A 27,733-nucleotide genomic window follows, 5' to 3' on the forward strand; every position below is an offset into this window, starting at 1 on the left:
AAATCCAAAGACTTTCTGATTTCGAATCCTTTGTTTATGAGCTCCCCCACACACTTTCTGATAGCTTAGAGAATTTTAAAAAATCTCTAGCATTAAAAAAAAAATCTTATGATGCTGTGCTTAATGTAGACATGTTAAAATCAATTGAAGTGGGCAGGTCAGCAGCCAGTGGGCCCTTACAGGCAATAAACTTATGACTTTTCACTTTAGAAAATGTTTTGAGTTAGTTATTTGCTTCCCCCCCTGCTTTATTTCCTTTATTCTTTCATTCTGGAATTGCTTTTATTTCATTATTAGATCTCCTAGACTAGTCTTCTAGCTTTCTCATTTTTACTGTTCTGTTTTTTATTCACTGCATTTGTTGCTCTACATTTTGGACAAATTCCAATCCTTCTATTGCATTTTTAACAGTTTTTGAGCATCCTGTTTTTGTTTCACTGGGTGTAATGTCTTCTTCCTGATGTTACTATTGTTAAGACTTTTCATCTGCTCAGATTCCAGAGAGAAGATTCTTCCAGTCTCAGGCCTTAGAGGATATAAGGCTGGCTTCAGATGCTATTTAGCTTTAGTACGGGGAATAGATACTAAGAAAGACAAGTGATCGCTCTGGCATTTCTATATCTCATCTTCTTGTTCTTCCAGGTTTGGAGTTCAGAGTTTTTTCTGCTTGGTTTCTGCCAGACTATAGAGCTCTCTGCAGGAGGATACACAATTTCAAGTCTGATTTTTTTCTATTTGATCTAAATGACTCTATTTATATATAACACTTTCTAAAATTTTGAGGATACATTTTTTTCCTTTCCTAGTTTCAGCATTGATGGCTTCTTTCCTCTTTTAGTACTTTTGTTCATCTGTTCTGTTTTGGGGATGGAAGCTTTGAAATCTACCCATATAGCCACCCCACCCCCTGGACACAAACACACCAGCTCTGGTTTATCTTCTGCTTCACTAATACCATTTTCTACTTTATTTTTTATTGTTTTCTACTTTATCAACTGCCTTCATTCAAGTTCATAATTCAGATTTTTCTTTCTTTTTTTTTGTTAATGCAGTCTCATTTTGACCTCATATTTTTTTAAGTTTTCACTTTTATAATGTACACATATTTCTTAAGTAAATATTTGCTCTGATTCTAGAGTCTTCCCTTCTCTTGAACCATAATATTTTTCACTTCCCTGGTGGATTTGGCTTTTTCTCTGTTGCTTATCCTTAGAGAGGGAAGACTATGCATATTCAGCATCAGGTATTGCCCTGTGTTCTTTCAACAGACTGAAATGAGTCACTGTTTGACTCCAGTCCAGATGAAGGAAAAAGGTCAGACTTGTAGTAGATTAATTTGCCAATTAGAAATTCATCTTCCTATGAGGCCTCGGGAAGGAACCAGCCTCAGCTCCAGAGGAATCAGAGGGAAGTTTGCCTCAGAACCAGAGACTTTCTTTTAGGTGTTTGGTGTGGTGTTCAGTAATTAGCAAGTTCATTGTCACTTGGCTTGGCTGCCCATATCAGAAGCCAGCTGATGTATTTTTTTCCCTCATGTATTTTCTGGAGCAATCATGATGGCCACATGTAAATTAGAAGTAAATACAGTCAATCATTACTTGCTTAGTTGGAGCCAGGAACCCCTTTTAAGGAATGAGCATATTTTAAATGTACCCTGTCTCTCCCTGGCTTGATTCCCTCCATCTCTCCTGCCTCTGAACTAGTGGTATCATGACGAGTCTGTTGGGATCTCGTTTGCTTATTTTCTGTCCATTTAGTTGCATTTTCACAGGAAGGGGATATTGTGCCTAAGTCCTTCTGTCAACCTCTTGTGTTGATTCTTTCCAGTGTATATTCCTGGAAGTTTAAGCAATATCTGGGATCCATCTGTGGCTTCTAGGGCTTGTTCAGGATATTTCCTAGTCTTATATTCAACTGGTTATTTCTCTAGTAATCTGGCACAGAGGAATGAGTCTATGCAGCTTTCTTATTTGTAAATTGTATTTTGTATATCCCTTTTTAGTTGTAGAGAGGGATATCGAGGTAATTCTTACCCAACGACTTTGGGGAATGGATGAATGGGCCAGTAAGTAAATAAGTGACACAGCTCATCTTTTGCAAGTGAGGGGTGTTAGAGGTAGTTTTGTATTTTTGAGAAGAATGATATAGGTTAGAAGAAAGGCCTAGAATGGGAAAAGGAGACAACTAGGGAAGAAGAGGAGGAGTGACAGTAATGGTTCAAGGGCATCTGGGGTTGGTGGGGCCCACCCACATTGCTTTGTGGTTTTCTGCAGCTGGAAAAGTCTTTGGAGCTCAAGCAAAGGAAATGGAGAATTGGGTTGATGGCACATGGGAAGAACTCAGGACAGGTATCCACATGCTGGGAAGAGTTCAAAGAGGGGTGTATTTCTTTAATAATTCTGTGCGACTCTGTAGTTGACAGTCTGGAGCTCTGGGAAATGCAGGACTAGTATGTCAAAGTAAGCCAGCTTACGTGGCTACAGATTGAATTGTATTATTGTTTGGGATACTCTCTTTTTTGTCATCTTGTCTAATTCCCCCAGGATAGTTGGTAAGTAAATAGGTTTCAAAAATGTAATTTTAAGGCATCACTCCCATGAGAGAGTGATTTCTACCCTTTGAGGTAGTATTGCTTAGCCTTGTATTTTCAGAGTTAAGTAACCATATACCATTTTACTTCATTTTATTTATCTATTTATTTTTCACTAGAGGGAAAACTTTATTCAGTACAGATAGACTTTTCAGGATTTATTTTTTTAATATTTTTTTAAATTTATTTATTTATTTTTGGATGTACATCATATTTCGAATTCTGTGTAGATTACATCATGTTCACCACCCGAAAACTAATTATGGTCCTTCCCCTATATACCATTTTATAAAGAGCTCTTATAAGGTAAGAACAGGTTCAACGAAAGCCTCAAAACTAGATATGTCATAAATACTTTAGGGAAAGGCATTTAATTGTCTCTCATTTTCTTCTTGAAAATATGAACCTACCCTTTGTATTATCTACTGTGTATCTCAAGGATATGAAACATAAACCAAAACTAGGGACACATCATTGAAGTTTTATAGAGATGAGAGCAGCACAGTGTTCTCTGTGTCAGGGTTTGGGGAAAAATAGGTACTCTACAGGACATCTGACTGTCATCCTGCTTACTTCAGGACCATCTGAAATTTTTGCTTAAAAAAACTCCACGCACTTTTTGTCTCTTCTTAATTTTTGTTCACTGGGAGGGTTAGTTTATGGAAAGGCATGGGCCCTGGAGTGGGTCCTGGTTCAGGTCTCAGCTCCCTCATTTCCTGGCTGTGTGACTTTGGGTATGTAGAACAACCTTTCAAAGCCTCGGGTTTCTCCTCTATGAAATGAATTAATATCTGCCTCAAACTGTCTATGAAATGACTGCTTCAGTGCTCAGAATCTAGTAGGTTTTCAGTAAATCCCACTGTCCCCCTTTTGTTGTCAGCAGTGATGCCATATGGCTTCTTTGTCACATCAATTTTTATATCCCTTCCCTTACTCCAGGCTAGGTGCTCAGTATTCACCTTTCAAGCAACTCTGTGTACTCTGAATATTGAAACTATTTTAAGGTTATATTACTTAATGACTTAGCTTGGCAGAAATGATATTGAACTGGAGCACACAGTGTGAGTCTTTAGGGATGGAGTCTCATTGCCTGCTTATTTTGTTTTTTTGGTGGCTATGCTATTTGTATATTCATCTGTCCACCCCATAGATGATAGAGCAAGATAATGTGAATTGTAAATACATGAGAAGGAAAAATAGAAATGTAGAGGTGGGCACAAAATGATGCTAGGAATAAGTTCAGTACACAATATCGCACCATGGGTCCTGTAATGTTCTCAGGGTAGACATGGCACTCTAGCGGCCTTCAGGAAAGAGGAAAGGCATTGCCCTATACATATCTTTCTCCTGGGCTGTTCATTTGATCCACAGTGTGATAAACAAGGGGTCATTTTTTTTTTCCTGCTAAAGCTGGGATCAAGGAGAACATCACTGTTGTCTCAGGGAAGCTATGGAATTTTGTGTTGAATATTATACCAAAATAGCTTTACTTATTATGTATTAATAAAAACAGTCACTCTAACAGAGGTAAGAAAATAGGAAGGTGACACGGTTCTAAACAATTAAAACCTAAAGTGATTAAAACTCTAGTATGAAGGACAATATACAAAGACGGGAAAAAAAATTTTAAAGTTCATAAAAGTTGCTGCCAAACCTAGATTATTTCTTAGGAAATAGTTCTTCCAAGGTTATGTAACTTGCCCAGTGTCATCCAGCTAATATAGAGTAGTGCCAGAGGATTTGGGGCAAAAGACTTGGATTAAATGTCTAACCCACCATTAACTCCTGCTTAAGACTTGGATCTCGCGATCCTGGTTCATTATCTTCGTTATTATGAAAAGATCATTTTCCAATAGTTAAAAAGTGTTCTGGTATCATCTTGCATGCAGGGTAAACTAGAAAGTATATTTACAGACAAAAAGCTCCCTGAAGGCAGGGGCTGGCTCAGCATTATTCATGAAAGCCTTAGTTCCCTGTGGGTGCTCAATAAGGATCTTTTGAATAGAAGGATATTGTTAGGTCGTGTGAAAAGCTAAAAATGAAACATTTTCTTAAAATGAAAAATTCCCCTTCTGGACTAAATTGGAACATGGAAACAATCACATCAGTCTTTTTATTTTATTTTTTTGGTGAGGAAGATTCACCCTGAGCTGACATCTGTGCCAGTCTTCCTCTACTTTGTATGTGGGTCGCTGCCACAGCATGGCTGATGAGTGGTGTAGATCCACACCTGGGATCCAAACTGCAAACCTGGGCTGCTGAAGTGGAACACACGGAACTTAACCACTAGGCCACAGGGCTGGCCCCCACATCAGTCTTTTGACAGAACTTGGGTCATGCTTTATGGCAGGGAATTTAATGTCTTTGTGAATTTTCTTAACAAACTTATCAATAATGGAGGATTTGGTTATACTTTGTGTTTATCTAGCATCCTTTCTTTAAGATGTCGAAAGGATTTTAGAAATGCATTCTTCCTCACGAAACGTGGAAGTCTGACTTACGAAGCCCCTGCGGAGTACCCGACTCATTCTTGTGACCGACTCCTGTAACTTTGGGGTGTCTTGCCTTTCTTAACTCTTGAAAGTGGTGACTAAGTTCCCTGAGGAAATGTAAGCACTGGGAAGGTTCACTTTCTTACGTTTCCTGCTGGACCAGAAATTGCTGGTGGTTCTAGTCCCAATTCTGGCATTAACGAAATGTGTGATTCTAGTCTCTTCTCTCCTCCAAGTCTGTTCTTTCATCTGCAAACGGCCAGGCTTGAACTGGGGGATCTCGAAGACGCTTGATAATATTATTTGCCCTTTGTGTGGAAACTGTCAGCTCTCAATTGTGGGTCATTTAATTCCTTTTTTGTTTAATGATGGGATGACGTCTCCCCCTGGCCCACTCTCCCCATCTTCACAACTTGAAACTACCTCCCCAAACCAACTAGCCAGCATGCAGAGTTGAAATTAAACTACGAAAATACGTCACCTTAACATGATTTGGAAAATGGTACAGAAGTCCTGCCTCTGGGGTGTTAGATGCTCCCTACTGGGTTCTTCTTTTCATTGAGATTGTAGCCGGCATTTGGGGCAGAGGTTTTTGCTTCCTCTGGCCAGTGGTACTTCTCTCTCAGATGCTGGTCCTCTCAGGCTAAATGTGGGTTTTCCACTCCTTTTCCAGGTACACAGTTTCTCCTAGCATGACCGCGATCTGATCAGGAACCGAGGGAATTTGACTCCTGTGTCTGGTGCTGCAGTGCTGGGGCCTGGTCACCGCCCGCAACTACGGAGCTGCCATGGCTGCTGCCTTTACTTCCACCCCTGTAATTTCACAGCCCCAGGTAAGTGATTCAACCCGGCATAGGTTTGGGCTAATCATAGTTTTGTCGAATATTTAAATATTTGTCAAATATTCAGAAAATGTGTTTGATTCAAGGGATCGTGTGTATTCTTCTAACGATCATTTGAGGGGTATTTGGATAATAGTGCTTTTGTGAGGGAGGTGCTGTTTAGTTCAAGAAGCAACTGGAACAATGAACAAGTGGTTTTAGTGAACCGGCCTCTGTTTGTAGGGGGCCCTGGTTTTCAATGCTTAGGCTGTCTGGCTGTACTAAAGGCATTAAACGCCGCATCAAGACTGTCGGTAGTAAATCCTGCTGCTTTCCCTCTCTTGGCTTTTCTAGGGTTTAACGAAAGATCTCAGCACAGATCTAATCTTATAACAAGTTTTCTGAATGCTGTCTCGTTGTCTTCCTCCTATAATGATGATGATTATTTTTCCTTGACCTGTTCTAGGAACTTTGAAGAGAAAATGCAATTCCAAAAACTTCTGAACACCAGTAATGAGTTATTTTTCTGTCGAAGGGAGAACAGTAATATGGGAGGGACATTGCCTTTATTCAGATTATTTTACAATCTAATCTATTCAAGTATTAACTAGACTCCTGGAGTCCCAGCGGGCAGTGTGGTACAGTAGGGAAACAGACTTTGGAGTCATGAGGCCTGAATTCGCATCCAGATTGCTGGATAAGGAGCCTGAGTCATGCTAACCTTGCTTAGCTTCACTTTTTCTCAGGTAGTCATACCTCACAGGACGGTTATGTGGATTAAATGCCAGAATAAATGCAAAGCACATAGAAGGTCCTCAGCAAGTGTAGTTTCCCATTTGTTCTTTCTTCATCTTTTCTTCCTCCTTTTAGAGTGTGACCTCCCATCTCATTCAGGACAATCATTTTTAGGACAACGTTAAAGAAAAAAGTATACCTTTGAGAAAGAGCCATATTGATTGAAATTTGAATCTTGATGATACAGAATATGGTTCCACACTTTTTTTCTGTATCCTTTTGCAAACTACTAAATTTTGTAGGTGTCTGAAGTAGGGATGTGTGTGTGTGTGAGAGAGAGAGAGAGAGAGAGAGAGGGAGGGAAGGAAAGGAAGAGGGAGAGAGAGAGAGGAGAAAGGGGCCAAGGGAAATTTTTACTTCATTTACTATAAATCCTTTTTTTGTCCTCTAAAAGACCTTGGAATTTTATCATATGGACAAAGTCCTTGCTGTTCCTTAATGTTTTAAAGCTTTTAGTATTATTTTCCGAGATGTTGAGTGTTCCCACCTTCATGCATATTTCTTTCTGGCAAGGGGATCATTGCCTTTTCAACACTTCATTTACTCTGGGTGTTGGGTTTCCATTCCTCTCAATAGTGTTTTTGGTGTCCAAGAGACTTGGTGAATGGGTAAAAAGATTTAATGCCCGTTACCTGAAGTCACCATTTCAAAGTCCACTGCAGCTGTTCCCATGCAATGACTATTCTTTTGTGAAGTGAATTGGGTCTAGCACAGGTTTTCTGGACAAGGCATTTCAGCATCCCAGTCTTGCTGCTGTCATTTGTCAGCATTTCCAACAGCATCATTTTATCTAAACACCTTCCATTTTATACAAGCTGCTGTCAGCTGGTGAGTAATAGAAATATTTTCAAATGATTCATTTAATTAAAATGTTTAACACTGCCCAAGGTAGAAAGAGGTCATATTTAATCTAAACACTTGGGGAATTGTGTACTCTTGTAAATTCTCTGTGGGAAAGTAAATTGGTACAGTCTACTGTGGGCAGTAATTTGACAGTATCTATTAAAATTATATACCTTTGCACATACCCTGTTCCCATCTTGATATCCACATTAGAAAAACACTCATATATGAACCCTAGGAGACATGCAGAATGATTGAAGCATTGGTTGAAGGCCAAGAAGTACAAAACTTTCTAATATTCAATAGTGGAAGGACTTCATAAAGTCCAGAATGTTGATATGATTTAAATACCACACAGCAGTTAAAAAATTATACATACCTATCTATCTATCCCAACATGGCTCTATCTCCTGAAGATATGGAGAGACAAGAAAGCAAGATGCAGAATAATACTTACAGGAAGATATCGTTAAAACTGTAAAACAAGACCATATGTTTTTAGGGGTCAACATATGGTCCATTAATGTAAATGCATAGTGAAAGGTCTAGAACATACATTGTCAACAGGGATGATGTTGACCCCAAGAGGGCAAAAGCTGGATCTTGGGAGATGAAAAAATCCCTCCAGAACTCTAACCCTGTCTGATGAAATCCTATTCCTTAGTATTTAATTTCTCTCATTAGGGAGAATTTAAGTTTAATTAAATTTTTCTTCTTGAGAGTCACCAATGGAAAACAAAAAGTCAAGAAATACTCGTCTCGAAGGATGCACAAGGCTCTCCAGTCACTACCTTGGTTCAAATCCTGGCTTCAGTATTTACTAACTGAGGCTTGGGGGGAGGGTGGAGAAAGGTGTTCACTCTCTCAGTGCCTCCATTTCCTCATCTGCAACATGAGCATCATCATAATAAAGCAAACTTCGTAGGATTGTTTTAAGGATGAAATGAGATAATATGTAAAACTTAGAACAGTGTCTGGCGCATATTGCTCAATACATCTTAGTTGGTATCATTGTTCAGTAAGCACTGTGGCAGGTGTGGGTATACAAGAATAAGTAAGATAAGCAAGGCTTTTGCCCTGCCAGAGTTTAGAAACGTAGTGGGAACTATGCAGATAAGGAAATAAAAAATCACAATGCTTTGTCACAAATGCTATGATATAGGAAGTATAGATTCTTTAGGAGTAGAGTAGAGCACCCGGGAAGAAGTTGGAGGATCAGAGAAGGCTTCTTGAAGGAAGACTACCAGGCTGGGGGCTTATGAATGAGCATGAGTTATTCTGGCAAGGGAGAGGAAATAGCATGTGTGAATGTCAGATGTCCCAAGAGGAGAGAGAACATAACATTTGGATGTCAGTTCGTGATATTTGTAGTATTGTTGTAAGCAGCAATATGCTAGAGCCAGCTCTGCCAGCTCACACGTTTGATTGTTAAATTTTCAGGAATTTAGTGAGCTGATTGACCTTATGCTTGTGACTTGAAATCAGCCACGGTGGAGTATGGACACCATGGAAATTGGCCAACACAGTCCCTCACTCCTAAGAGCCCATTGTTAAATATTTATCGGCGTACTTCTGGCTGTGGAGGGGGTGGGTGGATTAGGTTACAAGGTTGGAGAAGATTTTGCAGGGCCTTCTAAGCCACATGAAAGAATTTCGCATTAATCTTAAGAAGCCTGTGTGCTTTTGAATCTTAGACCTGGTTCAAACCCCGACTTTGGACAATTTTGTTGAACAAGTTCATTAATTAATCTCAACCAGGTTAGTGAGTCCCATTATTTTTTTTTTTTCCCAGATGTTGGGAACAGCAGTAGCTTCTGCTAGCTAGAGGCACTCAGCCTACTTGGAAGGAGTCAGCTCTAAGCTGGTCACAGGGAGAGGCAGCCTACTCTTCCGGAGAGGAGCAGACCATTGGGTCGCTTGGTTCCCAGGATCCTTTGGTTGATGATGGGCCTGCTGAATATGTCAGCTCCTCACATGTAATTTGTGCATTCGGATTTTAGTCCAAGGCTGATTTACCCTTGCCCCCAAGGCTGTATTGATGTATTCTCTCCTATTATCAAGTTTACCCCAGGTTCAGAGACGCGAAAAGTAATTTAAATGCAGCATCTCCTTGGGCGAGGCGTAATAAGCAACTCACTCAATCAGCTTAGGCTGGCATTGTCTGGCACATCAGCTTGCATTCTTTTAGAGTGAATTCAGGGATCTGTGTAAAGATAAACCCACATTCAAGTGTGAAAGGCCTGACAATCCTTTTCTAAGGCAAAAACAACAACTAAACAAAAAAAACACAACTTTTGGGTTTGTTACTCTATTCATTTGGTAACAAAGAGCATTTTTCTAATCAAGGCTGCTGAAAATACTAGATATAAACTAATTAATAAGAACAAATAGCCTGTGATTGTTTCAAACAATACCAGGGAAGAAAGCTTTCATTGTCACTCCTGCTGGGATTGCTGTTTTGTGAAAGATATGCCTTGTGCTTTGAAGTGAGACAAGTTCGCATTCCTGCTGTACTCCTGAGATGGATTTTTGTTTTCTTATGCTGAGGGAGCACCTTGTTCTTACGAGGCTAGCTGAATCCTGAGGCGAAACTGGACTAGCAGCAGCAGGAAGGCTCTGTGTGTGTGTAGCTGATTTATAGTTCTGCTAGTCCAGACACCGATAAAGAGCTTCCTTACCCAAAGGAAGCTCCAGGGATGTGTTTGCAGACAGGAACGCGCTCATCATTAGGTTAAATTAATGTGTTCCTAGCCTGTGGATATGGGAGGGATGGAGGTGGAATAGGAAACCAGAAAACTTGCCACTCTTAATGACCGTTTTCTGTTTCTAGAACTCTGTTTAGCATTACTTTAATTGCGGTTCATCCAGTTACTGTGGGTAGAGTATGGATTAAAAGTTTTATTTTCCTTTTGAATGGAAGGGTCAATAGTTCAGTATATGAATGAGTGGTTTGGCTCTCTCAAACCCAAGACTGGTATGAGACACCAGAATAGGTGTTTGAGGATTTTAAAGGTATTCAGATCTTACACCTGAGATTCAGTGAGGAATTTTCTCCATCAGTATGTTACAAGGTATTTCATTTTTGTCTCTCATTTGCTGAGTAGCTATCTTGGTTTTAAGCCAAGGATACAAAGATATTTTGAACCGCCAAATGATTTCCTGTAGGTTTCATTAAATAAAGACATGATTTGGGCCCATTCTTAATGTCTTAACAGATTTGTTCTTCTCGTTCGTATCCAGCGTTCTGATACAACATAAGGGGGTCTCTGCTTGTTGTCTGTTGGAAGATTGATGTTTGTGAACAACAGTACCAATAGGTTCTCCTAACAAAATCCATCATATTTCCAAAATCTATGCCTTAGAGTTTTTATTTCTTTTAGAGAGTGGGTACTTTTGGATTGAAGCAATTGAATTCCACGTTAAATAGATTGCGTTTTTTGAGATTGAAAGACTTCTGTTTTTTTAGGACTTTGTGTTATAGTGGTTTCCAAACATTCACAAAAGTAGAAAGAATAATATAATGAATCCAAATATAGTCGTCACCTAGATTCAACAGTTATTAAGATTTTTCCATACTTGTTTCGCTTTCTCCCATTTTGGGGGGGGGGGGGATAAAATATTTTAAAGCAAATCCTTGGCGTCATGTAATCTCATCTCTACCCTCATACATCAGTATGTATCTCTTAAAATAATTCACTTACGTAACCATGATACTATTATTACATTTAACAAAATGAAAAGCAACTCTTTAGTGTCATTTTATGCTCATCCATATTCAGAATTCCCCAATTGCTTTTCTAAAAAGTGTCTTTGCAGTGGATATGTTATCTTTTAAAAACATTGATTAGAAAATATTCAATGACTTGTAAGGTGTAAAAACCCAATTCCATTTTCCCCCTTTATTCTCTAAGTGAGGAAACAGATTGACATATTAACTAGAATATTTCACCACTGAAGAATTAAAAAATGAGACATACACTGAAGGCTCGAAAGTAAAGAAATGGTTGCAATTATTATAAATAAAGAAATGGTTGTTAAATTATTAGTCTCTAATATAAGGGATCACAGATATCTTGATAGTGCTTTCTTTTAGACTAAAGTGTGAATGACTAATTGCAGTATGAAGTTATGTTTCCAGTGCCACACAATGAAGACATAGTGGGATCTGGCTTCATCTAACGTGGAACTGAGAAAAGAGAATGCATGGGCTTAGATCCAGGTGAAACTTGGTTCAAATCTATGTTCAAATCCTGTAGCTTAGGGGATCTTTCAATATAGGTATATCTTTCAGCTTTATTTTTTTTAATCTCTAGAATTCAAATAATATACACTGTGCTCAAGAGTTTAAATGGCAAAATATCCGTGAAGTGCTTTTTACAGTATCATCCCCTTAATAGATACCTGACATATGTTAGTTCCTTCCTTTTCCCTCATAATTATTCTGGGAGTTCTTTACAGGGAGAAAGTGGTTACCTCTACATATGGTCTGTGTATATGATGTGCTTATGTAGTATGCCAGAGGATCCATCAAAGGAAAGCCAAGTTAGATAAACACTCTACAGAAAACTCCAGTGGATTGCCAGGAATAAATGCACGTGGAGATAAACATTGAGATTTCTGACTTACTCCATCTTGAACCATGTTTCTATTAGAAGTTAAATTTGTTCTCATATTGCAATTTAAATTCGTCTGTGTCCACTTTTGTGTTTATAAACTCAGATCAAGTTTGAGAGACTATCTTATTTCAGAATCTGAGGGCACATTTTGAGTTTTCTATTCATAAGACTAAATTGTACCAGGATACCTAGAGTGAACCATAAATGAGACCTTTCACGTTTGTTTCTTTTTCTTTCTAATGCATCCTTTCTAATTGGCTTAGTGTTTAATGATTAATGGAGCCACCTCTTTATCCTTCAAAGTGATGTGGCTTTCTCTCTCTCCCTGCGCATTGTGCTGCGGCTTGCTCATTTTCCCTCTCACGCTCCTAGTTTCTCCAGCTATTTTTCCTTGAACTTGAGTTGCAGCTTTTCCAGGAATAAACACTAAGGTGGGACAACGCCCTGCTGTTTTTACCAGCTGAGGAGATCATAATCATAGGGCCCAGGGGATTTGTGTCTTTTAAGAACTGTACCTTGCTGTAATAAGACTGTCATTTAAAAAATCAACCTTCATTTGCTGTGTGATGATACTGCTATTTGGTAATTTCATAGCATCACTTAAGAACCGCCCTTAAGTTAAACTTATCCCATTTCGTAAATGATGATCCTGGGCAGGCTCAGGCTGGAAGAGAAGTGATGGTGGGTTGATACCTGTTCTTTGGCGTCAGGCAAAATGTGTATGAAAGGGCCATGGAGCAGATTACTGCCTGAAAGGCTAGGTGGGCAATGAAACAGTTTTCAAAAATTCAGACAACCTTTGGGAACAAAAACTCCAGTCCTGCCAGAACTCCAGTCCTGTAGGTAGAAGTCCTGTAGGGTATGGTGCTTGCTGAATGAGGTAGCTGCCTGATTTAAAAATATTTGCACGTAGACGAACCTCCACCAGCCAGCATAGAGAGGTTTTGGAGTCTTCCTTCAGGCCTGGAAGGAAGAGCTGTCCATCTGGATTCAGGTTAGGGCCCCAACTCTAAGGGCTTTGCATACTCTAGAACTCTGATTAGCATTCCGTTAATGATGGTTGATCAGATTATGGAAGTAACCTGGCTAGAACATTGGAGGAGGACTCAGGAAGAATCCTGGCCCTATGGCCTGTGTTCAGAGCTTACCTCTGATATGCTGGATCGAGTGTGGATGACCAATGGGAACTCAGGACTCAGCAGTCATGGTCAGATCCCACTTCTGTGAGAAAAGGCAAGATGGAGAGACTCAGCTGCTGATCAGCCCACTGTCTTATTCAAGATTAGCTTGGAAAAATCGGGAACACTGAACCTGCAGATGGGAATTCAACTCAGTGACAGTGGAGAGAGAAAAGGTAGAAGGAACAAGGTGGCAAATGATGGAGAATCTGTGAGGATTACAGTCCTAGTTATACTATGATGTTTAACTCAAATGATGTATCAGAAATATATTTTTTCTTATGAGAACTTTTTTGCATGATTTTTCCCTTAAAATTATTAAAAATAAATTGCTTTAAATATTAAATGCTGCCTCTCTGATTGCACATCTTATTGCTTTCCTCTAGGCTAGTCACAGAAAAAAAGAGTATAGACAACTGTTGGTAAGAATTAGAGTACAGTAAGTGTAGCAGAATGCAACAAAAGCTTAAAGAAATAGGTATACAGTCCTATTTTTGAAAAACACCTAAACCTAATGCAATGTTATATGTCAATTATATCTCAATAATAAAAAAGAAACAACTTTTAGATTAGAATATTTCCTAAAAAGCTGTATACAAGGTCATTGAAAATATCACGTACCTAAGAATAACGTTAATAATAAAATAGGTGGAAGAACTCTTTGAGAAAATTTATAGAACTTTATATTAATAGACATTAAAGAAGACAGCTACTGTGTCGATGGATTGTAAGATTCATTGACTTGATGTCAGTTCTCTGCAAAGGCATCTATAGATTGAATGCAATCACGACAAAAAGTTCCCCCAATTTTTTGAAACCTTTAAGCTGATTCTAACATTTATATAAAAGTACAAAAGGTCAAAATTAGCCAATAAATCTTGAAGAAGATGAACTACGTTGGGAAACCTGTTCTTCCAGATATCAGAATTTATTATAAAGTCAGAATAAGTAAGGCAATGTGATATATTGGAAGAAATAGAGAGCCTGGACACCAACTCACACACACCATTGAAAAAAAAATCAGAAATGAATTGGAACAAGATAAGGAAACATTCTATTAGCCTATGAAAAGCGCTAATGGAAAATAATTTTTCATTTTCTTCGTAGGATGACATTATATTGTTTTGATCTGTGGGTTCAAGAAGGGTGTACTTTAGAGCTGGTGTTTGGTTTATGAAGGTTCAAGCCCTCGGTGTGACTTGACTTAAAAGTTGCAGGAGAACAGATATTACAGAAAGAGTAATTGGTACTTAATCCTTAAAAGAAGGTCATATTTTTTATCCATTTTGCAGATGAGGACACGAACTCCTGAGAGGGGAGTATTGCGTAGTTTATTGAAGTCATATCATCACTAAACTAAATAACTGGAATTTGAACCCAGGTCTCACCGATTCTAAGGCCTAAACTCTCAGCCACTGTAAATGTATAATGTTATCTCCCATACCCTCTGCTGTCTCCCAAGAAATAGAAATTTTAAGTGAAGCATTATTACATGTTTCACTTTTTATCTGTTAATCATTCTTTGGGCCTGCTTTCTTCTGTGAATTACTTTCCCCGTCTTAGCTTGTTTTACTATTGGACTATGTGGCTTTTCCTTTTGATTTGTAAGAAGTCTTTATCTTTCACTGCACACTAAGCCTTTTTTATGTTGTTGCCACACTTTCTCCTAATCTTCAGCTTTTCGTTAGTTATAAAGACTTCTATAGCACAGAAATCTTAAATTTCTAATTAGTCAAATTTTGTCCATCTCTTCGTCTTTTAGAAAAATCTCCCTATTTGCAAGTCATATATATATTCTTTTTGCGTATGTCTTTATATCACCTGAAATTGATGTCTGTGTATGATGTGTCATAGATATTCAATTTATTTTATTTTTTTCATATAGGTGAACAGTTATGCCATTTTCCCCATTGATGAGTAAAGCCATGTCTCTTATATCAAGTTACCACATAAGCGTCTGTCTCTGGCTCTCTATTCCATTGACTATTTGTGTATTTTTCTGCCAATATCACAATGTCTTTACTACTATCACTTTGAAATAGAATGTGTTTTTCCATAAGGCATCTGGTTCTTTGTCATCCAGGTTATCTTAGCCACTCTAATTCTTTTTGTACTTCCATATCAATGTTCAGGGAGCCTGTCAAGCTTCATGAAAACCCTTTTGGGATTTTCATTTTATCACATTGAATTTATATATTAATTTTGGGAAAATTGACATCTTAACATTTTCCTCTGCCCATGAAATATTTTCTCTCTTCATTTATTTAGCTTTTCTTGTACGCTTTTGAATATTTAGACTTATTCCTAGATACATTAGAGCTTTGGTGGTTGTAAATGTGTTGTTCTTGAAATAATAATTTTAAAATATTTTTCTGGTATTTCCATAGGACTAACAGTTGATTCATGTGGTTTGATAGTTAATCCAGCAAATTTACTAAACTCTCTTAATACAGTTTGCTTATGAATTATCTTGCATTTTATATGTAACATTATATCAATTGTGAAAAACAGTAAGTTTTTTTTCTTCTTTTCCTTTTTGTTTTTTTTTCGTATTGTTTTGGCTATATCTCCAGCACATGCTAAAAGCAATTGGTGATTGAGTCAGCTTTGTTTTGTTTCTGTTTTAAAAGGGAATACTTCCATCAAATATGACAATTGTGGTATACCTTTATCAAGTTAGAGAAGTTGCCTTCTAATCCTAGATTGCCAAATTATCATGAAAGGATATTAAAATTTACTAAACACATTTTGCTTGTCTATTGAGATGATCACTAGCTTTTTTTCTTTCCTTGAATTTGTTCACGTGCTGAATTATATCACCAGATTTTTAAATATTAAATCATCTTTGCGTTCTGGAATGAACTCTCTTTAATCATAATATATATTTAGTATATATAAATATAAAATATATAAATATATTTATATAATATATAGTATATATAATATGAATACATTGTATAAAAATACATAAATATTTTTCTTATTTAGGAACTCATTTATGTTCTTAAATAATGCCAGCTGATAATTTATTTTACTCTTAATCTTGTTCTTGTAAAATGATTATGCTGGCTTCATTCAAAGATAACCAAGTAAACTTTGAAAATGTAAAATCAAAACAGTAACAGTAAGCAATTCTAGGTAGGTTTCAAAATAAATGGAAGAAAAAGCTGAGCCACAGTGTCATGTCAGATGGGAGCAGAGGCATTGGAGGGAAAGCTTCTCAAGGGAAGAGGATTACCTTGAGACCTCAAGTCAAGTGTGCAAGTTAAAATATTAAGACTAAGCACTAAAGAATAGAAATAACAAGGGTAACTCTTGAACCAGTTGAAGTGGAAACCGGCATGGTAAAACTCAATCGGTTCAATTTTGTCTTTAATCTGATATTCTTGGGTCTAATCCTGCTGTGGACTGTTCTGCCGATTCTCACACATGGTACCCTCGTGTGTTTTTATTCTTTTGGATGATGAATTCGTCTTCAGCGGGGCTGATCTGAGAGAATCCTGTGAGGCTGCATTGAGGTCTGGCCCTCCGGAGAGGTTTGATGCTTGCTGGTGCCAGGCGCATGGAGTGGTAAGGGGGTGGGAATGTCCCAAGCTGAGAACCATGGTTTGTGTTAATCCTTCTGTGGGTTCTCAGACTTGACAGTCTGACTTCAAATCTGAACTGTGTGATTGATAGGCTTGGGGTCATGATTTCCGAAGTGAGTCTTTTAATTTATCTATTTCCTAACCTGGAGCCTAAGCTAAAACAAACAGACTTCCTTGTTTTCCCCAGTGCAGCTGGGTAGATTATTTTTTTCTGGTCTGCTTCTTTCACTGAGATGGAAATCTTCAAGACTCCTATCTTAATGATTGCATCTCAGTTCTAACTCAATGCCTCAGTTAATGTCAAGGGTTCATCCTCTTTTTCCCAGTGATATGTAATGCCCTATCTCCGTATTTGACAATCTGCTACCAGGGCAGTCCGGTCACCTCTGTTTGTAGCTCTGCAATGCATCTTAAAAGACTACTGTATTTTTCTCTAGCGTGTCTTACTGTTTTTAGTGAATTTTTCCATTCCTTCCTCTTAGAACTAAATCAGAATTCTCTTTCTTTGGAAATCTGTCAAGTGTGATGTTGCCACTTTATCTGAGCCTGTGACAGATACAAAGTATTTTCATTGATTTACAATTTGCTTTCCATAGTGTGTTTTACATCCATGTAAATCATATTCATGTACATTGTTACTTTCTAAGAAGTAGCATTTTATGTACTTTTTTAGATAAATTTAAAAATCTAGTAGTTGCATATTCTTTAGCTATTTTAACAATTCTAGCTTTAAAACATTGTTACTTTGTATCAGCATTGTTTTGTGGCCTATTTTCTAATCCTCGTGGCAGCTCATTCCACTTTTTTTTTTTGTTTTTAATTTGAGGCTCTAATCAGTATGAGAACTGTTTTTCTTGTTAATGGAGACTTATTGGCATTTAATTAAATTCTACTCTATCTCTATTCCAGTCTTATTTTGGGAGGGGGGAAGTGTGTGGAAGGTTTGATTATTTTAGATTTAAGAATTAGAATTGAAGAAACCTTGGAGATGGTTCATACCTTACTCTACAAATGAGAAAACAGGAAGTGGGCAACGTGGTTGACTTGATTTATATCTTATTACTGGTCCTTTACCCAGCATAGATTAAAATCTCTCTTTTAGAATGTCAGTAGATATTTATGTTCTTATCTAAATACTTAATAGGTTCGATTGCTAATCTATGAGCTATGAGTGTTCCCTTTTCCACTTGGCTAATGAATATGTAATCGTATTTCATGAAATTAAAAAACACATGGGTGGACTGTGAGTGGCTCCACAGTAAGCACTCAGGTGTGTCATTTTGGCACCCCTTGAAGGCATGGTGTGGTGCAGTGCCATGCCCACACCTGGCATTCCATAAATGTCTGTGAATGTGCGAATGAATAAATGGAGGGCATAGTGAAGATGAACACCATATGTGCCTCTTTAGAGTTTAGGCTTGGTAGATTTGTTATGACTTCTTTGGGGATCACACACAGGGTGAGGTAAATTTCTCAGATTTGGAGCATCTCTTCTGTAGAGCGGCCAAGGAAGCCTCGTTTCTCCACCCCATCATCTGAGATGTAATTGGTGGATGTGAAAGGGCATGAGTGTGGACTTCTCTTTTTAGCTTTAAGGACAGTTTATTTTTGGAATAATCCTGTTTTATTTATCTTTGTTTCTTGGGCAGGGCAGAATTCTGTAATGTATTACAGAGAAATTTCTGATTATAGTGATTTGGATTTTAGAATAATAAACTTTAAAAAAGTATTTATTGTTTTATCTGATTATATTTCTGTTTTTCCCTAAATTTCTTGCAAGAATAGTAGTTTTCTAAAGAAGAAAAAATCATTTATAACCTTACCTATATAAATTTCATAAAATTGTCATTCTGTACATCGTTTATCTTTTTCCCCTATTTTTCACTCTGTTTTTCTTCAATAATGTGAAAGTAGTCATCCTACTTGAGTATATTAATTACTCAATTTGGTGAGTTTCAAATCATCATTTTTAAACTTATTTTGGAAAATTATTGTTGCAATTTAAATAGTATGCTTTGATTCTTGAGTAATAAATGAACAGATATTTACATATTTCTGTTTTCTCATTTTCAAGTTCTTATTGATACAGTGATTTTTATCAGATTATTATTAAATTATTACTTTTATAATTATACTTTCAAAAATTATTTGTTTTATAAGCATATGAAGGGCAATTACTTAGATTCATGTGTTTTGTGGGTTGTTGATGCTTCCTGTGGTTCTTTTTATTTATTGTGTTTTTATTTTTACTTTTCTCATGACTTACTTGCATTTGTCTTCTCTTTAGGAAGGAAATGTAGATGATGTGCTTTCTGAGCTCTTGCGTCCCTGGGACTGTTCTTTATGGTCCCCATAAGAGAACATCAGTGTAGTTGGCTGTGGAATTTATGGATCTTAAACATTTTCTGCATATAATGGAGATTTTGATTGCTAGTATTCTGTCCTCTGGAGTTCTGTAAGCCGAAGCTTGGCGATAATCTGTTTTCTCTTTCTTTCTCTAGATATTTGATTTCTTTGCTTTTCGTTTTATTTTTTCTGTACTTTTAGAATTTTTAAATTTACCCTTAAGATTCCAAAATCTAAGCAAGCTATATTTAATTTTAGTTGCTTTTAATTAACTTTTATATAAACTTAACCCAGTAATCTGAGATCTTTTTTCCTAAACAATAACTTTTCTCATGTTTCAAGCTGTATGACTTCAGCTTTATCCAGGTTTTCTCGGATTCCTAGTATAACTAGATTTTTTCCCCTGTACATGCCTCCTTTCCTTTTATTTTTGTCATCTCTGACCTTCTCTGAGTACTGGTTGAACTTAAGTATGTCTATTTGCCATTGCAATTTTCTGGAATTTTCATACTTCATTTCATTGCCTGAATTGCTGTTTTTAATTCAGAAACTGCTTTTCATTTCTCTGGTGGGCACAATAATGGCTTTCCAAAGGTGCCCATTACTTAATCTCTGGAACTGGTGAATACGCTACCTTACATGGCAAAAGGGGCTTTTCAGATGTGGTTAAGTTAAGGATTTTGAGATGGAGAGATTATTCTAGGTTATCTGGGTGTGCTCAGTGTAACCACCAGGGTCCTTAAATGTGGAAGCGGGAGGAAGAAGAGTCAGTGTTTGAATGATACAATGTGAGAAAGACTTGACTGGCTGTTTCTGACTTTGAAGATGGAAGGGACCTATGAGCCAAGGAATGGGCAGTCTCTAGAATATGGAAAAGACAAGAAAAATTCTCTAGAGCCTCTGGTAAGAAAGACAGCCCTACCAACCCCTTGATTGTAGCCCAGTGAGACCCACTTTCGACTTCTGACCTCCAAGACTATAAGATAATAAATTTTATTATTTAAACTACTAAATTTGTTACAGTGGCAACAGGAAATTTAGATAATCTCCGTGTAGTGTAGTTTTTACTGGATTTTTTTTTGTCTTCATAACAACTTGTTCTGTTTTCAATGCTAGCACTCTAACAAAGCATATTGAGAATACAAATTAGAAATATCGTATAATTTAATCTTTTTCTTTTTCCTTTTCTTCTTTCCTCACGAATCTGCTTCAAGGGGAAATGTTTTCTATTATTCTTCAGTATGGTCGTCTCCTTTGAGATCGGCATTGTGTTTGATAATGTTTTTCCCCTTTTTTTCTTTTCAAACGAAATATGAGTGTCTTCCTTTTCTTTTTTTTTAAGGTATGCTTCTTTTTTGGTGAGGCAGATTGGCTCTGAGCTAACATCTGTTGCCAATCTTCCTCTTTTTTTTTTTTCTCACAAAGCCCCAGTACGTAGTTGTATATCATAGTTGTAAGTCATTCTAGTTCTTCTATGTGGGATGCTGCCACAGCATGGCCTGATGAGTGGTGTGTAGCTCTGTGCCCAGGATCTGAACTGACCAAACCTGGACCACTGAGGTGGAGTGGGAACTTAACCACTCAGCCACGGGGCTGGCCCCTGATAATGTTTCTCTGTTTGCTGTATCATTATAGTCATGGCTACCTTAATGGTTTAGAGTCCCATCACAGTTGAATTGGATTTTCCCAGAGCTCGATGTAGGTTTCTGCCTAAATCCTTCGGGTCCTGAAGAAGTAAGAAAGCCCGTTCACACCACACTGCTGACTACTGTTGGAGACTTGGCCAGGGTCTTCTTCACTTATTCTCCAGATCTGCTGCTTTTTGCAGATGCTAGCAGAGGAGATTTAATTCTTCTTTCAGTTCAGTCTTGTTATACTAAATCTAGCTGAAATTCCTCTGACTTTTTCTCAGGTATATTTTACCCTTACTATTTATAATGGCTGATATATTTTCTTCTGTTTTAATGTTTATCAGGCAATTTTTATGAAATATAGAGTTCTTACTCAGAATTCTCTTACTATAGAATTTTAAATCTGAAATACACCTACTGTATAACTTAGTCCAATTTACTCATTTCACAGATGATAAAAATAAGGTTTAGGGGCCAATCTGATGGCATAGTGGTTAAGTTTGCGTGTTCTGCTTTGGTGGCCCAAGGTTTGCGCGTTCGGATCCTGGGGTTGACCTACACGCTGCTTGTCAAGCCATGCTGTGGTGGTGTCCTACATATAAAATAGAGAAAGATTGGCATGGGTAGCTCAGGGTCAATCTTCCTCAAGCAAAAAAGAGGAAGATTGACAATAAGATGTTAGCTCATGGCCAATCTTCCTCACCAAAAAAAAAAAAAAAACCAAAAAAAAGACACCCCTGAAAAAAAACCCCGAGGTTCCAAAAAATCATGTAAGTTATGTTATTAAATATGGTATGGTTTTTATGGTATCACTACTCAATTTTTGAGAGATAAGAGATGGCATAGGACTCGGTCACGTACCATTTGCTGACTCATCATGTGGAATACCGTTAGAAAAAATCCATCAGTTTTATTCATCTTAGCCTATTGTGGCTTAAAAAGACAATTTTTATTTTTTTTTTACTTTGTCATCCTTAACTATATACTTTTTCTAAATGGGAATAGCAAAGAAGCTGCTCATATTACTGCTTGACTTTGTTGGCAGTTGGTGTTCAGAACTTGGAATGCTGTGAAATACTATGTGCTTGATATTTGGTTTAAAAATTTCTTTGCCCAGAGAAAGTAAATGATTACAGGGGCTAAAGGAAAGAACAGAATTTTTCATTTATATTTACAGTTTTTTGTGTATTTTTTGCAGAAAGGAAACTTGTAAAGCATAAACATTTTTGGAATTATCCTTAATGTATTAATGCAACCAATATATATTTAGAATCTAATCTGTCTGACAGTTGGATGCTGTACAACAATGAACAAGAAAGCTAGAAGCTCTGTCCTCAGGGTTTATAGCTTTATGTGGGGAGGTATCAATAGATAATTAAGCAAATATGATACAGTGTGGTAAGTGTTGTTACAGGGGAAATGCAGGGAACTGAGGTAGGAAACACCTTGCCCAGAGTTGGGAAGGTCTAGGGAGAAAGACTAGAAAGAATAACATTTCCACTGATGGATGAAGAGTGAGTATGAGGTTAAAATCGGAGGAAGGTTGATGTAGGCCAGTGGTACTCAAAGTGTCGTCCCTGGACCAGCAGCATTGGTATCACCTGGGGCCCCACCTCAGATCTATTACATCAGATCCCAAAAGTGTTTATATTTTACAAGTTTCCTTTCTACAAAGGATGTAGAAAAATCAGAAATTCTTGCGATGTGGATGGGAATCTGTATTTTACAAACCCTCTGGTTGATTCTGGTGCAGAAAACCACCGTCGTCACTGAGGCTGACAACCAGAGGTGTAGGAGAGAGCACAGCACTTTAAACCGAGCTGAAGTAGAGTTTGGAGTTATTAATAGCTCAGGTTGAGGCTAGAGAGGCAAGTGAGGCCTGATAAGGTGGTTGAAGAGTTTAGATTTTTATCTCAAGCGCACGTGTAGTCATTGAAGCATTTTCAGTTGGGAAACAGCTTGGTCAACTTTCTTTTAGAAAGGTTGCTAGAGAGGAGATTGGTGCTGGGTGGAAAGAACATTTAGGAAGCCAGCATAGTAATGATGCTAGTGGCCATGATGATGGGATGAAGTAGACAGGTTGAGTAGATACTTAGGAAGGAGAATCTACAAGATTTGGTTATTGATTAAATGAGGAGCCTATGAGGAGGAGAAGAAATTCCCAGGTTTAACACGTAGGCCACTGAATAGTGGTTCTCTAGCCTCTGGAACAGAGAAGGTAGAGGAAACAAGTTGGGGCTCGTGAGGATGATTATGACTTTGAGTTTGGTTTTGAACACAGAGACTGAAGTACTTGCGAGGTAGTCATTTAGAGATACTAGTAGGCAATTTGATATTTGCCTAGAACTCAGGAAAGAAGTATGGATTAAATATATAGATATGAGAGTAGTTGGAATACATAAGATAATTGAAATCTTAGAGGACATATTAGAAAACCTAGTGAAAGTGTGTTGAGTGAGAATATAAATAGTGTAGAAGAGTTGATATTGTGCAGATGATGATAGGGAACCATCAGAAATGGCTGAGAAGGACCAGCCAGAGAGACGGATCCAAACCAAGGAGGATATGTCATGAATGTTAAAGAAAGAGAATTTTCTAAAAAGAGCCTCTCAGGCATGTATCTAATGCTCTGAGGAGGTCAGTAAGGTGAGGACTGATAAGTTGCCATTGGAATAGCCACAAGATTGGTGTGACTTTGGGAAGTTACATGGAACTCAAGAATTTGACTAGCGTGGGTTTGATGGAGGAGGAGGGGATAGAAGCTTAACTGAGAAATTAGCAGAGGGAGACACGAGAGGGCAATTGGCTGTGAAGGAGAAAAACAATCAAAGCTAGAAGGCGAACATGAAGTCATGTGGGACTTTATTCATTTGAAGGTGACATAGAGTAAACTTACTAGAATGTGTGTAGGAAAGATTCAGGGGAGGGGAGAGGAGGAGTGAGGGGGGATTTGAAGGTAAAAGGAGGAGAAAAGAAGCAATTTATACAACAAGTTTCTCGAAATAGTAGGAATGGATGGGATTCAGAACATTTGGATGGCAAAGGGTACATATTTTCCATTGTAATGGAAAATGGAGAAAGGGTAGATTCTTGAATAGGTAATTTTGTCTTTTTGGTGGGAGAAAGGTGAAGGAGTTCCAATCTGATGCTTTCTATTTCCCTCTTTTGGCAGTTGCTGATGGGGAGAGGGAAGATGGGGCTCAAAAGAAAGCAGTAGATAAGTTTAAAATAGTCACTGTGGAGAAAATATAGAATAATAATTAAGGGGGAAACCAGATTTCTTATGGCATTGAAGTCTCTGTTGAGGTTAGACATCATGAATGTATACCAGAATCAAACTGCCAGGTATGTTAATTTTCTCCAACACTTCTCAGAAGCCTTGGTGTAGGTATAGAAGTGGCAACCAATGGTATTCATCCAAGACTGGTGTTATTCTAAAAAATTGTTATCGAAGTACAGGGGGGCAAGTAGGTTAAAAGATAAAGGTCCCTGCTTATCTGAAATTATAAAATTCAAGAGGATCTGAAAACTGAACATTTTTTCATAACGCAGTGGCAAAACCTGCTCTGAATGATTTGAGGCTATTTATAACCTTTATTTATCAAATTTAATGTATATATTCATATATTTTGCTTTCGAAATTAATTTGTATGATTATGAACTGCTGCCTTAAATTTCAATGGGGATGTGATATATTGATTATGTACTGTGTAACTGTTCTAAAACCAGAAAAAAATTGAATTCTGAAGGACATCTGACCTCAAAGTTATTAAAAAAAGAATGCTTTTATGTATTAGCAGTAAAGAGGTTGAAACGATATACTAAGAAATCTAAGCTGGATAAGGAAAAAGGGGAAGCTGGGGAGGGTAGTCCACTGGGAAAAAGTAGGATGCTTAAGGAAACAGATGACTTCAAAGAGCTGATATATCAGCTGAAATCAGATGGAAAAATTGGAAGAATGGGAAGTGTGGTGAGTCATTAAAATGTATAATTAATTATTTCCAAAGAAAGTTTTGAGTGGTTTACAAAGTCCAGGGTGTGGCCATGGGAGTGGGCAGCTGAGTTGCAATGGAATAGGTCATTAGAGATGAGGTCAAGAAACAGAGAGGAAAAAAAATTAGATGAATTACCCAGAGTAACGGCAAGATTTTGGGTGGAATGGAACACTACAAGCTGAATTCTCAGGTCTCCAATGAATGAGACTCTGTGGAAGGTCCGTAAGATACCAAGATGTCAAAGTTGAGGTCTCCACTCTTCCCCTGGGCTATGATGTCTTTAAGAAACAGACAAGTAAAGTGATAAATAATTATACAACATGGTAAGTGTAGTGATAGAATCATGATCTAAAAGCTGTTAAAGTCTAAATGAGGAAGGAGACTCTAGATGTCTGGACAAGTCAGAAGACTAACCATTCGATAAGCGTTTCACGTTGTTTTGGAGATTTCAGTGTTTGGTAAACGTTTGTGTGCAACCTGTGCATATTCAGTGGAATATTTGATCAAAAATCGTGGTTAAAATTGTCATGTTTGCTAAGTAGTTTATTAAACAGTGTAAGATAAAAAGGAAAAGGTACAATGTGAGCCATCTTCAAGAAATATTTTCTAATTCTAGGAGTCTCAGACAAACTTAAGGCTTCAGGAAAAGTGAATCTATTTGTAATTTTCTAGTTTCTCCTTTATGTTTTATTTTCTAATTTTGTTTTAATAGTTTTGTTTTGTACCTATGTTATTCTATTACAAAGTTCCTCCATCCTTCTTGGATTCAAGTGAGAGTATAAATGATTAATAAGCAAATATATTCTAACTGATGATGTTGAAAAATAAGAAAACACCTAATAAAACATTATCACTCCACATTTTAAAAGATATGCTTTATCTAATCTAAGTATACTTCACTTTTTGTAGATCAGTGTCAAAGTGTCAACTTCTCTTTGGAGGTTACATTAGGTAACATATTTCTTATGTCCTCGAAAAGGAAAAAAGTTCTCCAACGTCATAGGTTGGTTGACGAACGCTATTCTGGGGATAAAGAGTCGTGGGGGTAGACAGTGCTGACCACAGGAATGTTGAACAGCAAATGCTGGCTTTGAGCAGAAAAGCTTTGATGCATAGTGACCTCTTTGAAATGTCAAGACTGATGGTCCTTGTGGGGAGTTGCTTTACAAAATGTCACAGACTGAACATACTATCTGAGAACAGAAATGCAGAATAATGGGGCAATAGTACCCTATCTATAAACCAACTATGTTTACAGATTCCCTAAATAACAGGTCAAAATAGATTTCATTATAGTAAATATTCCAGTTGCAATGCTCTGCACAATTCCCATCTGTCTCGTGTATTTTAAGCAAGATTTCTGGGCCATGTGGCTTTTCTAGTAGACTTCAATGACATGCAATCACCAAGCACAAACCTTGTCATTTATTTAACTCCAACTGTCTTTAATCTTGAGGACAGTAATACAGTGAGAAACCTTGGGGTTTCACCATAATCATAGAACCTTACGCAGGATCAGATTTTCAAATTCTTTGCTTTTTTTTTGCCACATTTTTGCCACCATAGAAGTCTTGTGTTGTCTATACAACGTCTTTAAATTTGGATCAGTGGTTTCTTATTTTTTTTTCCCGTCTTTCCTCCTTTAGTTCACAGCCATGAATGAACCACAGTGCTTCTACAATGAGTCCATCGCCTTCTTTTATAACCGGAGTGGAAAGTATCTTGCCACAGAGTGGAACACAGTCAGCAAGCTGGTGATGGGACTTGGAATCACCGTCTGTATCTTCATCATGTTGGCCAACCTACTGGTCATGGTGGCAATCTATGTCAACCGCCGTTTCCATTTTCCTATTTATTACTTAATGGCTAATCTGGCTGCTGCGGACTTCTTTGCTGGGTTGGCCTACTTCTACCTAATGTTCAACACAGGACCTAATACTCGGAGACTGACGGTCAGCACGTGGCTCCTCCGTCAGGGCCTCATTGACACTAGCCTGACGGCATCTGTGGCCAACTTACTGGCTATTGCAATCGAGAGGCACATCACGGTTTTCCGCATGCAGCTGCACACACGGATGAGCAACCGGCGGGTAGTGGTGGTGATTGTGGTCATTTGGACTATGGCCATTGTTATGGGTGCCATACCCAGTGTGGGCTGGAACTGCATCTGTGATATTGAAAATTGTTCCAACATGGCACCTCTCTACAGTGACTCTTACTTAGTTTTCTGGGCCATTTTCAACTTGGTGACCTTTGTCGTAATGGTGGTTCTCTATGCTCATATCTTTGGCTATGTTCGCCAGAGGACTATGAGAATGTCTCGGCATAGTTCTGGACCCCGGCGGAATCGGGATACCATGATGAGTCTTCTGAAGACTGTGGTCATTGTGCTTGGTAAGTTTTGTCTTGACTGTAACTTATTCTCGTTGTCTTAATATATACCACGGTAGTTTATGATAGTGGTAAACGACAATGTGAATATTTGCCAGGTATATATGTTGGAAGTATAAGGGGATGAGGCAGCTTTGTATCAAATGTCTGTGACGAAGTTAGTATAACAGTCTTTGTACAATTACAGAACTGGCTTTATGGAAATACGTGTCTCGGTGATGTGGTATAAATGATAACGTGAAAGGTGTCATTGATGAGTTTGGCTATCAAGTATTCAAAATACCAGCTTTTGAAAGGTTTCCTTACAGCCCAAATTGTGGAACCTTTTCCTTGTGGTCTCTTTCTTACAGATTTTCATTTAGAATTTGCTTTTATATAGTATGAATATGCTTTCATATGAAGTTATTTTTATGAGCCTCTTTCTAGATCTCTCTCATATTTTGTAATT

The 27,733-nt window shown here is 37.7% G+C and overlaps 1 protein-coding gene across 15 annotated transcripts in view; it reads left to right on the forward strand.

Annotated features, from left to right (window-relative positions):
* The window catches only part of LPAR1 (lysophosphatidic acid receptor 1), a 218,424-nt gene that overhangs the window by 137,348 nt on the left and 53,343 nt on the right, over window positions 1-27,733 (forward strand). For all 15 annotated transcript variants that reach the window (XM_070519011.1, XM_070519014.1, XM_070519013.1 and 12 more), the window contains 2 exons: window positions 5,756-5,915; window positions 26,541-27,288. In XM_070519011.1, the coding sequence (XP_070375112.1) occupies window positions 5,871-5,915; window positions 26,541-27,288 (793 nt within the window). In that variant the 5' untranslated portion in view covers window positions 5,756-5,870. The remainder of the gene's footprint in view (window positions 1-5,755; window positions 5,916-26,540; window positions 27,289-27,733) is intronic.

The sequence above is a fragment of the Equus asinus genome, chromosome 10 (assembly GCF_041296235.1).
Source record: "Equus asinus isolate D_3611 breed Donkey chromosome 10, EquAss-T2T_v2, whole genome shotgun sequence".
Lineage (NCBI taxonomy): Eukaryota > Metazoa > Chordata > Mammalia > Perissodactyla > Equidae > Equus > Equus asinus.